The 15,037-nt window shown below is 54.2% G+C and overlaps 1 protein-coding gene across 12 annotated transcripts in view; it reads left to right on the top strand.

The window, feature by feature from the left end:
- MPRIP (myosin phosphatase Rho interacting protein) overlaps nt 1–15,037 on the top strand; it is a 94,619-nt gene that overhangs the window by 19,773 nt on the left and 59,809 nt on the right. For 11 of the 12 annotated variants that reach the window (XM_027974752.2, XM_027974756.2, XM_042255763.1 and 8 more), the window contains exons 2-3: nt 2,977–3,054; nt 4,956–5,021. The exons of the other annotated variant lie outside the window; for it this stretch is intronic. In XM_027974752.2, the coding sequence (XP_027830553.1) occupies nt 2,977–3,054; nt 4,956–5,021 (144 nt within the window). The remainder of the gene's footprint in view (nt 1–2,976; nt 3,055–4,955; nt 5,022–15,037) is intronic. 12 annotated transcript variants of the gene reach the window in all.

The following is a 15,037-nucleotide window of genomic DNA, read 5'->3' as shown; positions in this document are numbered from 1 at the left end:
AGCAGTTTCTTATTTATCTCTGCTTCCCCACTGCCTGACATAGGCCTTGGTAAATGATTTTTTTTTTTAATAGCTTTATTGAGATGAAACTCACATACCATATATAGTTGACTTATTTAAACTGTGCAGTTCAGTGATTTAATGTATTCCCGGAGATGTGCAGCTATTATCACAGTCAGTTTTAGAATGCTTTCATCCTCCCAAAAGGAACCCTGTGTCCTGTAGCCGTCACACCCCACAGCCCATCCATCCCCTCTGTCCTGGACAGCCCTGTCTGCCGTTTGTCAGTAGCGTTTGCCTTGGTAAACGCTCCTGCAGAACACTGCCCGCTTCCCGGGCTGCTGGAGCCCTTGTCTCTTGCCCCGTGCCCTCCTCTGGCCCAGCCTTCCCACCTTTCAGGACGCCCTACTCACCTGGGTGGGGTCTGCTTTGGGGTGATTCGCATAAGGAAGTCACACCAGGTGAGGTGGGTGCTGGTAGGCTTGCCGAGGAGATGTTTGTGGAGCGAATGATGCTGCTGCTTGCAGGCCAGGTTCTGAGGGACCTGGCCAAGCCCATGTCTCTCACTGCCGTTTTGAGGAAAGGACAGGTAGGTGTAGCTGACAGTGTGGTCACCCCAAAGCCCTGGAGCCAGAAAAGGGGAGGGTGGTATGTGATGGAAGCCAGACAGAAACTGAGGAGACATGGCCTTGGGCTCTAACCTCCTGATTTCGCAGGCCAGGGACCTGCACCCGTGGCCATGGTGGGGAGTCACCTGGCTGGGGTACGAGGGGTCAGCCCCCAGCGCCAACTCGGCTGTCCTGTGTGTGCATCTCCCAGTGGGGCAGAGAGAGGCCGAGTGTGCTTGTCTGCCTGGGGGACGGCTGGGTGCCTCTGGTGCTTGCTGAGAAAACAGACCTCGGTTCTCTTTGCTTCTGCTTTCCCAGGCAGTATTTCATCCCGCATACTCCACGGTCCTTCTGGGCCATGTCCCTCTAACTCCTGGTTCCCTGCCAGCACCCCCTCCCACGTTTCATCAAAGCCAGTCTTGCTTCCTTCCTTCAGCCTACTCCATACCCCATCCCCGAAACCCCTCTTTCTGTTCATGGGGAGAAGCCAGTGCTTTCCCTGGGTTTCAGGCCCCTGTGGGAGCCTAGATATGCTCACCCCACATGCTCTGTGACCTCTGGCAATTGACCTCCCCTCTGCGAGTCACAGATTCTACAGCTTTGCAAAATGAGGTGATGTGACAGGGCCTCCCAATTTGGAAATGATGAGTAAAGCGCATGCTGAGAGGACCCTAAGGCTCTCCCTGGGGCAGCCTATGTGTAAACAGCAGGTGGAAGGTTTGGGTTTTGATTTGTTGTGCTGTTTGTGCCTCAGCGGCCCTCTCTCAAGTCTGGTGTGGCCAAAAAGGGAGGTGGAGTCTGAGCGTCTTCCTCCTTTAACTCCTGTTGAACTCCGCTGCCAGGCTCTCGGGGGAGGGGGCACTCTTTGGATGTAAGAAATACAAAACTAGCCATCATTTATTTAGGCTTTTTAGGCCAGACACTGTACTCAGGCTATTTTCCCCCCTCTTAAACAATTTTTGAGATAATTGACATACCATAAAATTCAGTCTTCTAAAGCATTTGTTGTTCAGTCGCTAAGTCGTATCCAACTCTTTTGTGACCCCACGGACTGCAGCCTGCCAGGCTCCTCTGTCCTTGGCATTCTCCAGGCAAGAATATGGAGTGGGTTGCCATTTCCTTCTCTAAGGGATCTTCCTGGACCAGGAATCAAACCCGGGTCTCCTGCATTGACAGAAGTCTCCTGTCAAGAATTCTCGACGGGAGAGCTCTCTGTCATTTCATTGGCAGGGCCACCAGGGAAGCCCTTTTAAAGCACACGATTTAGTGATTTTTAGCATAATGACTCCCCTGTCTGATTCCAGAGCATTTTCATCACCCCCAAAGAAACCCCACACCTGTTATCAGCCACTCCCCATTTCTGCTCCCTCGACATCCTGGTAGCCACTCATCTGCCCCCTCTTTCTGCGGATTTCCTGATTCTGAACCTTTCATATAAGCGGAATCGTGTCATTTGCGGTCATTTGTGTTTGTCTTCTTGACTTAGCATAAGGTCTTTAAGGTTCAGCCATGTTGCTGCGAGCGTGTCAGCGCTTCGTGCCTTTATATCGCTGGATGCCGTTCCGTTGAATGGATGGGCCGCATTTTCCACCTGCTGATGGCCACTGGGGTTGTCTCTACCTTTTGACAATTGTGAATAGTGCTGCTGTGAACATTCACATCCAGGTTTTTACTTGAGCACTTGCTTTTAGTTTTCTTGGGTATGTGTACACCTAGGAGTGGAATTCTGGGCCATAGGGATTCTAAGTGTAACCTGAGGAACTGCCAGACTGCTTTCCCAGCAGCCTTGCCGTTTTCTTTCCTGTGCTGGGCCGTGTTTCATCAATCCTCACATAAGATTCGTGAGGCCCAGATGCAGCTGTTGCCACACTCACTTTTGCACGTGAAGATGAAACTGGAAAGGTTTTCAGCAAGGTCATGTGGCCGGCAAGTTGGTGATTCTCTGGCCACGCTCGTGGCGATGGCTGAAGCAGTGTCTCTGCTCCCAGGCTTTGTGCCCTCAGGACGAGGGCCTTTGGCGGTGCTGGTCACAGGCTCTCCCTGGTGCCTGCAGCTCCCGTGGTGATGAAGAACGTGACCCTGGTGGCTTGATCAGGAGCTTGCGGGGCGGTGTCTGCTCCTAGGAGTCTTGTGTTCTCCATTTGTCTGGTCTCCCGCTGGGTTTCATGTTCCTGTCTCCATAGCGGGTGCTCCAGGCCTGCTGGAGCCTCTGGCTCCCCAGTGTGTCTCCTGCTGGGAGTGGGTACATGCATGGAGGGCTTGGAGTAGAGGTGGATTCTCTTCCAGCGGGCACTTGTCAGCTTGGCGTTAGCTTGCCCGTTGAACCTGTCCAAGGCCACTGATGACCAGCCCTCCTTCTCTCCTCTAGGCAAAGCCCATTTACGGTGGCTGGCTGCTCCTGGCTCCAGATGGGACGGACTTCGACAACCCAGTGCACCGGTCTCGGGTAAGGACTTCAGAGTGCATTCTTGGGAGAGGACTCACCAGAGAGGGCGCTCTGAGGCAGATGGACCATGGGAGGAGGGAAGTGAGCTCTGGGTCCTAGGGTGGTAGGATCCAAAGGAAACCCTTACTCAGTGAGCTTGCAGAGCCCACAGGAACAGCCTCAGTTACACATAGTTGCACCTCGCCCTTCATTCAAAAGAATGCTGCCTGTTCTGTGAGTCAGCTCTAGAAACAGGTAAATGGAAAAGGTCAGCGGGCAGTTCAGCACATGTCTGCATTGTGCTCTTGAGGCTCCCTGTTCCTTCAGTGCTGGGGTCCTGCTCCTGCAGCCCCCTCTTCCCCTCCTTTCCTCCCCAGCTGGGGGCTCAGCAGATGAGCACGAGTGAAGGGAGGCGGCCTCCAGGGCCCACTTGGCTTCTGTCCCGTCTCTGCTGGGCACCCAGCCCCTGGGGGGCGGGTTCTGCTGAACACAGGATGCTGCTCAGGCAGGTGTGAGAGGAGCAGGGAGATGTCAGACCAGCAGCACCCCAGTCAGTGCTTATTCCTCTGTCAGAGGTCCCCTTGGATTTGGCTCCAGTTAAAGCTCGCTTTCCTCTTCCACGCATGCTCCTCTGGGAACTGCCGCCCACCCCTGCCATCCCCTGATTCCAGAGGGCCTCTTCCCCCACTCTGGGTCTCTGCTGCCCCAGCCTGAGTGTCACACACTGGGATGGTGCCGTGGTACCCATAGAACATGCCTTGTATCTGGGGTCTTCAGGCCTTCTCTGGAATGGGTTTTAATTTTAAAAACAATGCACAGGAGCCTTGGGAATGTTTCTCGGGAAGGGCCCAGGTGGCCCAGCCTTCTGCAGGTCCTCTTGCAAGGCCGCGTGAGTGCCCTGTGCCTGCCACCCGAGCATGAAGACCATGGGGCTACTGTGTTCAGTGGCTGCAGTAACTGGGGGGCAGCCCTTTCTCCTATTTCATATTTAGGTCACTAAATGGCAATAGAATTGTCTTTTCCAGCTTCTGATGGGAAATTCATTATTATAAATGATATAATTCTGGTCCAAACTAAAGAGCCATGATATTTTAGTTCATTCTTGTGGCCTTATTGCCAGTAGAAGTATGAATTTTGTTGGACTTGTGGAAATGTTGAAGATAGATTATGGGTCTTCATGACGAGCCCTGAGATTTGGGGCCCAACAGTCTCATGTTCTAGACATGCCTCCTGCCCCCACACATTCAAAAGGAGGGCCTCTCTACCCCCCATGTCAGTGCCATTGGGCCTCCATCAGCCCCTGTGGCCTGGCCTTTGGGTAGAGGGCAGGGAGGGGCCCCTTTTTCTGGTCAGTCCCTCCCTGGATATCAGAACCATTCCCACTGGTTGCCCCTTCTCAGTTTTGACTGCTCTCTCAGTTACTGCTCTCTTCCTCAGTGAATCTTGGAGCCTGGCTCACTTTCCCCTTTCTCACACTCCCTGTGGCTCACTGGAACAACCCTTTTATATCACTTTTTCAGATTTTCCAGAAGTGGTGAATCAGTGCCTAGCAATTCTCAGGTTATCCCATAATCAGGTCAGGTAATTCAACAAATCATGAATTCACACGTATTGTAATAAGCTCTGTACTCGGTACATGAAGAATAGAGAAAGTTGATCTGGGCATGGCTCCTGCTCAGGAGGAGCTCGCAAATTGAAACAGACCAGGCAGCTTTTTCAGCCTCAGTAACTGGAGACATGCTGGGTAGTTTGGGCCTCTCGCTGGCCCAGTCCTGACTGATGAGGCCTTGCTCTTCCATCCTGAGGCCCCGGAAGTGGAAGCTGTGCTGCCAGCGGGCCTCAGCGGCAGACCTGTCAGGCGCAGGGGCTCCTCGTGAGGAGGCGGGCCAGAACCCTCCCTACTCCTCTGTGTTCTGTTGTAGAAATGGCAGCGCCGGTTCTTCATCCTCTACGAGCACGGCCTCTTGCGCTACGCCCTGGACGAGATGGTGAGTGCGCTCTTCCACCCCACCCTGCCCCAGCCTTTGCCAGGCCTCTTCAGCTGTGTGCTCTCACTGGGGCTTCTGCTCCGAAGCCTGGAATTTTGAAGCACGTGTGGCAGCTAGTTGCAGTGGCCCTTAACAGCCCTGACCTTTGCTTTGAGGTACCTTCTGTGGCCACGGGTGAGAGTCAGTAGTGAGGGAGGAGGTCCTTTCTGTTCAGGGAGAAGGAGCCCCTCAGTAAGAAGTGGAGGGGCTGCAGGGCAGGTGGGGTGGCCCTGGGTGGGCCTGTGCCCACCGGGCCCTGCAGACCCCCCTACTCTGGCCCAGGGCTCCTCTCATGTCTGTGGCTGTAGTTGCTGTTGCTCATCCAATTTATTGTTCAGAGGCCTCCTGGCCATGGGGTTGGTGTTCCTGTCACTAAGTTGGGGTGTACAGACCCTGTCCTGTCCTGCCACCTGCCTAGTTTGCTTCCTGGGCTGGAGGGACATTTACCAACCTGGTGGAATATTCTGCCTTTTCTTTTCCACTCATTTTGTCTCCTGGCCTTTTCTCTAAAGGAGATGGTCTCTCCTAACTAATCGAAAGTATGACTGAATTCCAAAATTGAGTACCTTTTCCTGTTCCATTGGAATGTGTGAGTGTGTGTGCTCAGCGTTTTTAATTGGGACGGTTCAGGAACATCCATTCACACATGTAGCGCAGTGGACCCCACCCTTTCAGAGTACATCTGCTTGCTGCAGGGGTGTGAGCAGAGGATGCTGCAGTCTGGTGGACACGTGGATTTTTGGTGGTTTTCACAGCGGGTACATTACCAGGTCATCAGTGCTATTTCCACGTGGGGGGTCCTCATCATTGTGATGCCACATGGTCACCATTTTGCGTACGGGACATGTTAACGGGTCTGATATCTAAGGATGCAATTGATAGGTACGGTACTTTGTTCTGTGTCAACTAGTGCCTCGTTTCCTTCTAAAAAAGAACTTTCTTTTTCTTCTTTCTTTCTGATGAGGATGTTTGTCAACAGGGATGGGTGGCAGGGGCTTTGCTGTGGACCCATCTGTGTCCAGAGCAGCAGGAGGTACTGGGGTGGTGGCACTGTGGGGGTTGGGGTAGAGTAGAATTTGCTGGAGGCAGGAGCAGACGAGTGGATTCACCTGGACACACGTCCTTTGGTGATTGCACTGCCCTGTGTGTTTGCCCAACCTGGCCATCACCCCGGCAGGCACCCTGAGGTGGGAGCTGGGCCCGATGCATGGGGGTTTACTTTGTCCTCCTTGTGCCTGGCTAACTGCTCTGAAGTCCTGCAAAGACTGACCGTGGGGAAGGGGCCTTGGAGTTCACTGGATGACTTCCAGGCAGGACTGCGCCATGAACCATCCTGAAAAACAGTTCCTGGACTTGGCTTGGAGACTGATGATTTTGATCAGGAAATCTTTCTTTAGGTTCAGCTGGGGTTTGGTACAGACCGTGGTCTCTTCAGCTCAGCTGCACAGCATGAGGGCGGCCGCTGGGTAGACACGCAGTGCACACTGGTCTGAAAGCTGGTCCTGCATGGCCCCTCACACCCTCTGCACTCCCTGCCGCCTGCCCATACTGAGATGCTTGGGCAGAGGTGGGGTGTGCTGCACTCAAGAAGAAGGAAACCCTGGAAAAGCAGGGCTGTGGGGAGGGCGGTGCCAAGTGGAAGAGCTGGCCCTGCTCGTGGGTGAAGGGATTGGCTGGCGCTGCCCTCAGTGCAGGCATATGGCCCCTCCAGGGGTAAGGGAGCTTCGTTTCTCTGTGTGCCAGGGAGCGGTAGCCGTTGTGTTGAAAAACACCTGTGAAGTGACATGTTTCCTTGTTGCGTTAGGAAAGCCCCCATGGTGGATGTTCTGAGAAAGCCTCCGGAGGTTGGTACTGTAGGGCTTGCAGGGCTGGAGTGGTCTCTCCAACCCTGTGGTCTGTGTCAGGTCCTTCTTGACAGCTCACTCCCGCCTCTACCTGGAGCAGGTGGCCACTGCGCCGAAGTTGCTGTGTGAGGCCTCCAGGGCCGCACGGCAGAGCTGCCGTCCTAAGTCTCAGCGGTGCCAGGGCGCACAGGTGCTGCTGGACCTCGTGGAGGCCATGTGCCGTCAGACAGAGTGCAGTGCCCAGGACGGCCCCACAACCAGTGCCGGCCCAGAGACCCTGTGTGGCCTGGTCAGTGGCTTACTTATGTTTTTCTAAGAGATTTAAGCATGCTTGACTTGCTGTCTTCTCTGTTCTTACAAGGTTCAGAAGGACTTCCCTGTGAGATGTCCTGGGAGCGAGGGAGGTGATGGGATGCGGACCTGCTGACTGGCACCATGCCAGTGGAGTAGTCCTGGGCTTGTCGCTGCTGTGGGGGGGGTTTCTGTGGGGTGTCCTCATCAGGCAGCTGCAGGGCCAGCAGAGCTGTTCGTGCGGCTCACAGCCAGGGAGCAGACAGGCACCGCTTCTCGCGGCTGCTCAGGGCAGTCAGACCCCGTCCCCACCCCAGCCCGTGTAACAGCCATCTGGTTGTTGGTCTCCAAGAGCACCAGCTCCACACCCGAGCACCAGCAGGCCTCTCAGATCAGAGGAACAGGCCCCTGGCGAGAGCAGCAGCTCTGAGCCGCCCCAGCCACTGCTAATCTGCCACCGTTTCGGAGTTTAGTTTTGCCCCATCCCTTCCCAGGTTATCTATTGCATGTAATAAATTGTAGCGTTTTATGGCTAGGCCCTTAACACTTAGTCACAGTTTGTTTCAAATTGTTACTTGGGCTTTTACATTTACAGTATTACTATTTGTTTTCATTTGCTTAAGTGTGGTCTAACAAACTGGCTTTTTTCCCTGCGTCCCTAGGACCCCGATAGTTCTTGGTACCCCTCTCTGCACTGTCTGACTTGGGGTCTGGGGAGCACAGGTCCTGTCAAAATTGTTGAGTTGAAATCATCAACTTTGTAAGTGCATTGCTGCAGGACTTCTGTTAAGCATGGGGAGGAGGTGGGATCTGGGTACTCCTGGGGGAAGGATTAGGTGTGTCCTGCCTTGAAGCTCTTAGTGGTTCCTCAGCAGAGAGAGAACACACTCCAGAGGGCTCAGAGCACAGGTGGGGACTCTGAGTGCAAGGGGGCTTTGGTCCCTGGAGGGCTGCTTGGAGACGCCTTTCTGTGTGGGGTCTCCTGCTGGGTCTGGGGCCTCAGGCTAGTTGGACTCCAGAGGTAACTGTTGCCTTTCTCTTCCAGGCAGCTCTGAGATGGGACTAACCTTCGGGATCACTTTTCCTTTTTTGGGAAATTTCTTTCTCGATACACCCACATACCCTGTAACTGGTGGGTGTGGAGGAGAGGCAAATTGCCCAAAAAAGGAAAAAAAATTTCCCAAACGCAAGCAGAGGTGAGGTGGGCTCAGGGCAGTCTCACAGACAAGTGGGAGCCTGAGCAGTTGGGCTGGGCCTCTGGTTCTTGCGGAGAGGACAGAGTGAAGAGTCTGGAAGCCCAGCCGGCTCCCCTTCTCCTCTGCCTTTGTTTCTGTCCCTATGCTGTGCTGTTCCTGTGTCTCTGCCCTTGAGCTGTGGTGCTGGGGTCACTAGAAGGCTTTCCTGGGGGAGCTCCCCATCCAGAGGGGAAGCAGCCCCCAGTCTCAGGTGAAGTTGCTGGGCAGTGAGACTCGGGGCGAGGGGAACCTGTGGCCAGTGAGCTCTGGTAGCCTGTCTCTTGATTTCACTTTCTCTTCCTTTTCCTCCTGGAAGCCAGGCAAAAACATTTGTGGTTGTTGTTTGCTTTTAAACTATGGCAAGATATATGCAGCAAAATGTCCCACTTCAACAACTGCAGTTGAGCGGCATTAAGCACACTCACACTGGTGTGTGCCCACCACCACCATCCCTCACCCCTCTCTGGAGCTCTTCCCATCTTCCTGGGCCAAAGCTCTGTCCCCGTTAAACCCTTACCACACACCCTTCTACTTCCTGTGCCTCTGGATTTGGGGACTCCAGGGACCTCCTGTAAGTGGGGTCATGGTACTTGTCCTTGTGTGTCTGGCTTGTTTCACTTAGCATATGTCCTTAAGGCTCATTCATGTCAGAGCACATGATAGAATCTTACCGTGGAAGGTCTGATGTAGTTAACTCTGCCCTGAAGCCAACTGACCGTGGGTCTCTCCTCTGTGATTCCTGTGGAGAGGCTGTGCCCACACTTCCAGGGCAGGTGTGTGGAGCCCTCCCACTGTGTGCCCTGAGATTCCTGGAAAGGCAGCCCAGACCACAGCTCTGCTGAGCCGCCTTCACGGGGTCCCTGCTGCCGGCTCCTCAGTGTGTGTCACACCCCAGTCGTGTAGTGGGGAGTCTGGTAGCCCTCATGTGCCTTGCTGGAGGGCAGCTGTGGGCTCATCAGTCCCCTGGGCAAGGCGCTCCAGCCAGAGGAGTCACCTCAGGGTATGCTCACGGGCGAGGTGGTGGGCTTGGTCTGAGCACTCCTCAGAGGAACTGAGAACTGCTGGGCTGTGGGTCTGGCTCCTTTACAGTTTTCTTCCTTAGGACAGTCCTGGAGGATGCTTGATCCCGGGACCTTTGCCTACTTGGTTTTCCATGTGTTTGGGCCCCAGCGCAGAATGGGGAGGGACTCAGCTTGGCCTGCTGCCCGTGGGGATGCTCCTCTGCAGCCCAGTCTCCATCACACCCCTGCATCAGAGCCTCCAGATTGCAGGGCTCAGGGACCGCAGTTTCAGTAGCCACCCCTGCGACATGAAGAGGCATAGGCACCAGAGCAGCCCTGCTCTAAGTGCTGGCCCTCCCTCCCCCGACCTGCCCCCACCTGGAGCTTTCCCAGGCAGACTGATTATTCTGATTCACTGGCAGCCTTGGTGGCCATCATGTCCACAGCCATGGCGGGAGGCCATGTGGCCACAAGAAGGTCCCTTTCACGATGAAGCACACAACTCGTTGGGATGCATGTGAATGGTAACCACAAAGCTGAACCACAGTGCGCACCTTCTTCAGGGCAGTGGATGGATTGTGGAGTCAGAGCTTTCTGGAAGGAGTGGGGGCCTTGGCCTCCACCCTGCTGGTCATAGGGGTTGCAGGGGTACCATGTGCTCAGCCCGGTGCTACGTGGCTGCTCTTCAGGCACCTCCTCTAACGTGATGTTCGCTTCAGTTACTGCTTGACAGGTACTGCCCTTCCATTTCACAGAAGAAAACTGAGGTCCCAAGAGATGGTGGCATCACTCAACTTGTGAGTGTCAGAACTGGGAGTTTGCGAGCTGGTGAGATGCCTTCTGGGAGAAGGACGGGTCCTTTCCCCAGCGGCCCCACCCCTCTGCCCGCCACTGCTGCTGCTGTGTCTAGTGGTGGGCGGCTCGGCTGCGCCTGGCCACTGCGTGCAGTGTGGGGAGGGGTGCTGGGTGTGGGCTGGCTGGGCTCGTGGCCTCCGGCCCCCCCTCAGGTTTGTCTGTGGCCGCAGATGGGAGCTCTGGTGGTTTCCCGTGTGCCTTCCAGCTCCTTGACGTAGACTGGCTCCAGGCTTGCAGTCGGGTGCGTGGATGTGCGTTCAGAGGCGTGTGGGAATCGCAGTGTAGAGTTCACCTGTGCCTCCAAGAGGCAGAGAAGCTTCCTCTGACCCCCATCTGATGCTTTATGAATCAGTCTCATGTCTTTAGATTTATTTGTAAACCTTTCATGCATTTGGCCTGGCTTTGACCTTGGTACTTTTCCACCTGGGTTCAGCTTCCAGGGCACGGAGGCAGACCTGCTGTGTTGGGGCTGGGGGCCCGAGGGGTGCAGGGAGAGGTCATTGGTGTGGAGTCCGTACCTGGAGGGTTTCCTCCAGTCCCCCCTCTCTGAGAAAGTGGCCGGTTTGCCCTCCACATGACCTCAGGGGCTGTTGGACCCACAGTGACTCCTGTTTTCCTTCCCTCGTCTGCTCAGCTGTCCCTCCTCACTCCTGTGGTTGCTGTGGTAAAAATGGCAGTTTTAAAAAGTAACTTTAAACTTGGAAGTGTTTTCATCCTCATGTCAGCCTGTGAGCAAGATGGGGGCTGTGAAAGAGCAGGGGCCGCCCCAGCCCTGTGGGTGCTCCGCGTCCTGCAGGGCTCTCCCAATGCTCTCACAGGCAGGCTGGTGACCTCCGTCTTCCCCACGGAATCCTGCACAGAAACGTAATGGGAGCTTTAAACTGACGCAGTCTGGTGCTACTTCAGTTGAAGCTGTACATGATCCCACCCTTCCTTCACCACCCCCCACCCCAGCAGCCCTGGCTGGACTGGACAAACCTCCCCAGACAGAATCACCCTGGTGCCTCAAGGCCCAGCCCGCAGTCTGCATGAGCAAGCCTGCACCACCTCTTCCGTGTCCGCCAGTTAATTATTTTTCCAAAATAATGAACTTAAAAAACATTTGCCAAAGTCTGAGTGCTTTACCAGTGTGAACAGCCACCCTCCCTCCCCCTTCCCCCCCCCCCCATTCTGTGAGCTCTGAGGCCTCCGCAGGGGCTGGGTGAAGGGGAGAGCAGCTGGGGGCCGGGGAGGGGCTGCTACAGGACAGCTCAGTGGGAGTGCTCAGCAGCCAGGCCCCAGCCACACATCAAGAAGGTGACTCCAGGGTTGAGGCGTTGCACCCCTGCCTGCCTTCATTTTTAGACTTGAGGGCTGCAGCTGAATTCCTTGTCCTGTCTTTACTTAATCATGACAGCTACACATCATTTTCACCTCTCTGGGAGGGATGTTGTCACAGTTAATTCCTTAATGACTCTTAAGTATAAGTGCATTGGGGATGAAATATAGTCTGTAAAGGGCTCTGCCTCTGGGCTTCCTGCAGGCTGCTTTGCCCTAGAGCATCCTTGGGTCAGCTTCAGGTTACTTGGAAATGTTACGGTGGGTGACAGGAAAGGGCATGATGAACCCAGCTGGGACTGGGAACTCCTCCCAACCAAGCCCTATTGTCCAAAGATCAGGGGTCAGCGGTGGCACTCAGAAGTGTCACGCACCTTCCTTCCTCAAGTATGACTCCCTGGGACGCAGAAGGCCGCACCCATTAGAGTGAAGCATCCTTTGGTACAGGTATTCCCTGGAGACTGGTGGCCAGATTGTAGGCCCTTCTCACTGAGTGGCTTAAGATGTCTGAGCGTGGTGTCTACTGGAAAGTACAGCATTCTGCATCTGGTAGCTTTTTGTTGTCATTTACCACTCTACCTGCTGGCCTGGGTGACATTTCTCAGTGTGGAACAGCTTGGGGGTGGAGGCCACCAGTGGTTACTTATGGGGCTGTTTGGAATGAAGAACAGAGCAGACTCCTGGGAGTTACAGCAGAGGGGGTTCAAGAATGATCGGGTCCAGAAGTCTGTTTGTGGCTGGGGAAATCCACCAGTAGGTATGGGGTTACCTGGTCCTGAAGGGAAGGGCTCGCTGCTTCTGCGGGGCCTGAATCTGGGGCAGGATGGATGCTCTGTGCTGCCAGTGCCTCAGAGAGCAAAGAAGTTAGAGGAGAACTTGCAGGAGTGAGTGGGTGCAGAGGCTCAGATAGAAAGGAGCACGTGTGTACCTGCCAGGTGGGGTGGGAAGGCTCTGCAGGTAACCCTGAATCATTCAAAGAGCCAACAGAGGACATAGGCACCACTCCCAGGGGGCCTCCTTCCTCTGTCCCTGGTCCCCGGGACGCAGATTTCTGTGTGAGTCTTCCTGCACAGGGCAGTGAGTGCTTCAAGGGAGAGCCTTGCTATTTGCCTGCATAGACAGAACCTTAAACTATGCATGTGGGTGTGGGAGAAGCCTGGCACCTGTCAGCTGACCCAAGGGTGGAGATCAGTCTGCCATCCCCTTTGACTCTGGCACGTCTGTTGTACGCGTTTAAGAAGCCTCTCCCTGCCCCGGAATCCTCCCTCTCTGACTTTGAGACTATTGAGAGGACCTGGGGCCTGGTGGCCCGGCGAGTGCCTTTCCGTGTCACTGGGGCCATCCCGTGTGCCTTCATTCCTTCCCAGTTACCCACGTGCTCAGTCATGGGCAGCAGGGTAGAGATGCACTCCCGACTGTGTCTGGTGCCCGCAAGCCTAATGAGAACCACGGTCCTCTTTCTGACTCCTCCGGTGTGCCCACAGCTGTTGTGGGACACCCGTGGCTTGTGAACAGAGAGGCTGCAGGTGATGTTACGTCCTGCTGCCCACTTGGGGCCCCTGCCAGCCCTTTGCATGTGCACGGCTCTTAGAGAGTTGGAGGGGGTCACGGGATGGTTGGAGCAGCAGTTCTGTGAGCTGGTGGAGGGATTTCTGGGGACCTCACTCTTGAGGGGTAGCAGCTGAGACCGGGCTGTGGTGGGCATCCTTGGTGGAGGTCCTTAGAGCTGCGGGTGGACTTCTGTGGCGCTGCGACTCTGGTCTGGAGGGTGAGCGTCTGCGTTAATGGGCTGGGTGGGCCTGGCCCTCCTGCGGGGACAGGAGTGACTTCGGGTTTTAGGAAAGGGAGCAGCTTGGAATAATTGGTTAGGGAGCGAGTTAAGTAGCAGTAGGGAGAGAACTGTCGAAAGAGAGTCATTTTATGAGAGTCAGCAACAGGAAACATTTGGGGTCCAAGAGACAAAGCCAAGTGACTGGTATCGGTCTGTGCACCCATGGTGCCCCCACACATGCCTGTGCAGGGCCAGGTGGCTCGAGGCCAGGCTGCAGAGTCCTCCAGGGCACAGCCCTGCACCCTGACTTCTTGGGACCCCATTGTGAGCCAGCCCTCCCTGCCTGACCGTGTTTTTTTTTTTTAACTTTCCTGGGAAACAGGCAATACAAACAGTCTGATAAGCCAGCCCATGTAAGGTATTAAATGGAGGGCTAGATCAGTCATGTTTATGTTATTCTGACCCTGTGAAAACTGCCACTCAAGCCACGTAATGACCATGGCTGTGCTTCCTTCCACACTTGGTTTCTCTTGACGTTTATGGTTGCCCTCCCCCACTCATTTTGATTTATATTTAACTAACCTTAATTGAACTTTGCACTTCCTGACAGAGCTACAAGTTCTCCTTAGTGTGGGCACGTCCTTCGGTCAGAGAGTCTTCTTTTTTTCCTAGTCACATCCCTCATGGCGACCTCTCTCTGCTTGTCCCATTTGGCCTGGCTCTTCTCCAGGCCTGCTGCTTAGCTCTTGGCCTGGGGCTCCCTTCAGCCTTCTCCTGAGTGTTTTAGGTTGATCTCTTGTTTTTGGTTTGCTTCTCTACTTGGTAAAGCCTGTTGAGAATGGCACAAGGGGGAGAGCTTTGAGACCTTGCGTGTCTAAAAATGCCTTTTTGCTTATACTCTCGATTGGCAGCTGGACTGGTTATACAATGTCAGGCTGGGAACAGTGTCCCCTTGGAGTTTTGAAGGCACCATTGTCTCTTATTTCTACCATTACCGTGGAGTAGTTCACATACGGTTCCTGACCCCATGGTGAACGAAGGGCGTTTTCTCTCTGGAAACTCTGAGGAGCTGCTCATGAGCCCCTGGGCTCTAGAATTGCATGGGCTGTGCTTTGCTGTGGGCCTGTTTTCACTCACTGAGCCAGAAGCCTGTGTGCCTTTCAATGAGGAAAGTTCAGTTTTTCTGGTCCAGTAGTTTTCTTGTTGTTTTTTTTCTTCGGGTGATTTTTTGTTTCCTCTTCCCTGGTCTTTACTCTCAGAGCCCCTGTTCCTTGGCTCTCTGTTCCTGTGGACAGTCTCTAACTTTATTATCTTTTTGTGTGGCTTTGTTGTTCCTGAGACCTCATTAACCTTGCTGTAAACCCTTCTGTTTCTGATCCCAGTGATCCTGTTTTGTTCTATTCTGGTTCTTATGTCAGCTGTGATACTTACAGTTTCTTGGGGCTCATTTCTTGTTCTCTGTGTATCCCTTTTTATAGCATCTTATTCCAGTTTCATGGACGCAGTACTGTCTCTTATAATTCCAGTTATTTTGAAATTCCATTCTGTCTCTGGTCTGACTTGCTTTCTTCTTAGTTCCCTCCCTGCCTGTTTTGGTCTTGGGCTTTCTCAAATGACTGTGACCCATAGCTGTACATTTGTATTGAAGAACGAGGTTATGTGT

This window comes from Ovis aries, chromosome 11, assembly GCF_016772045.2.
Source record: "Ovis aries strain OAR_USU_Benz2616 breed Rambouillet chromosome 11, ARS-UI_Ramb_v3.0, whole genome shotgun sequence".
NCBI classification, from domain to species: Eukaryota; Metazoa; Chordata; class Mammalia; order Artiodactyla; family Bovidae; genus Ovis; species Ovis aries.
The sequence above is the reverse complement of the archived record's forward strand: the minus strand, read 5'-3'. Positions and strand labels throughout refer to the sequence as shown.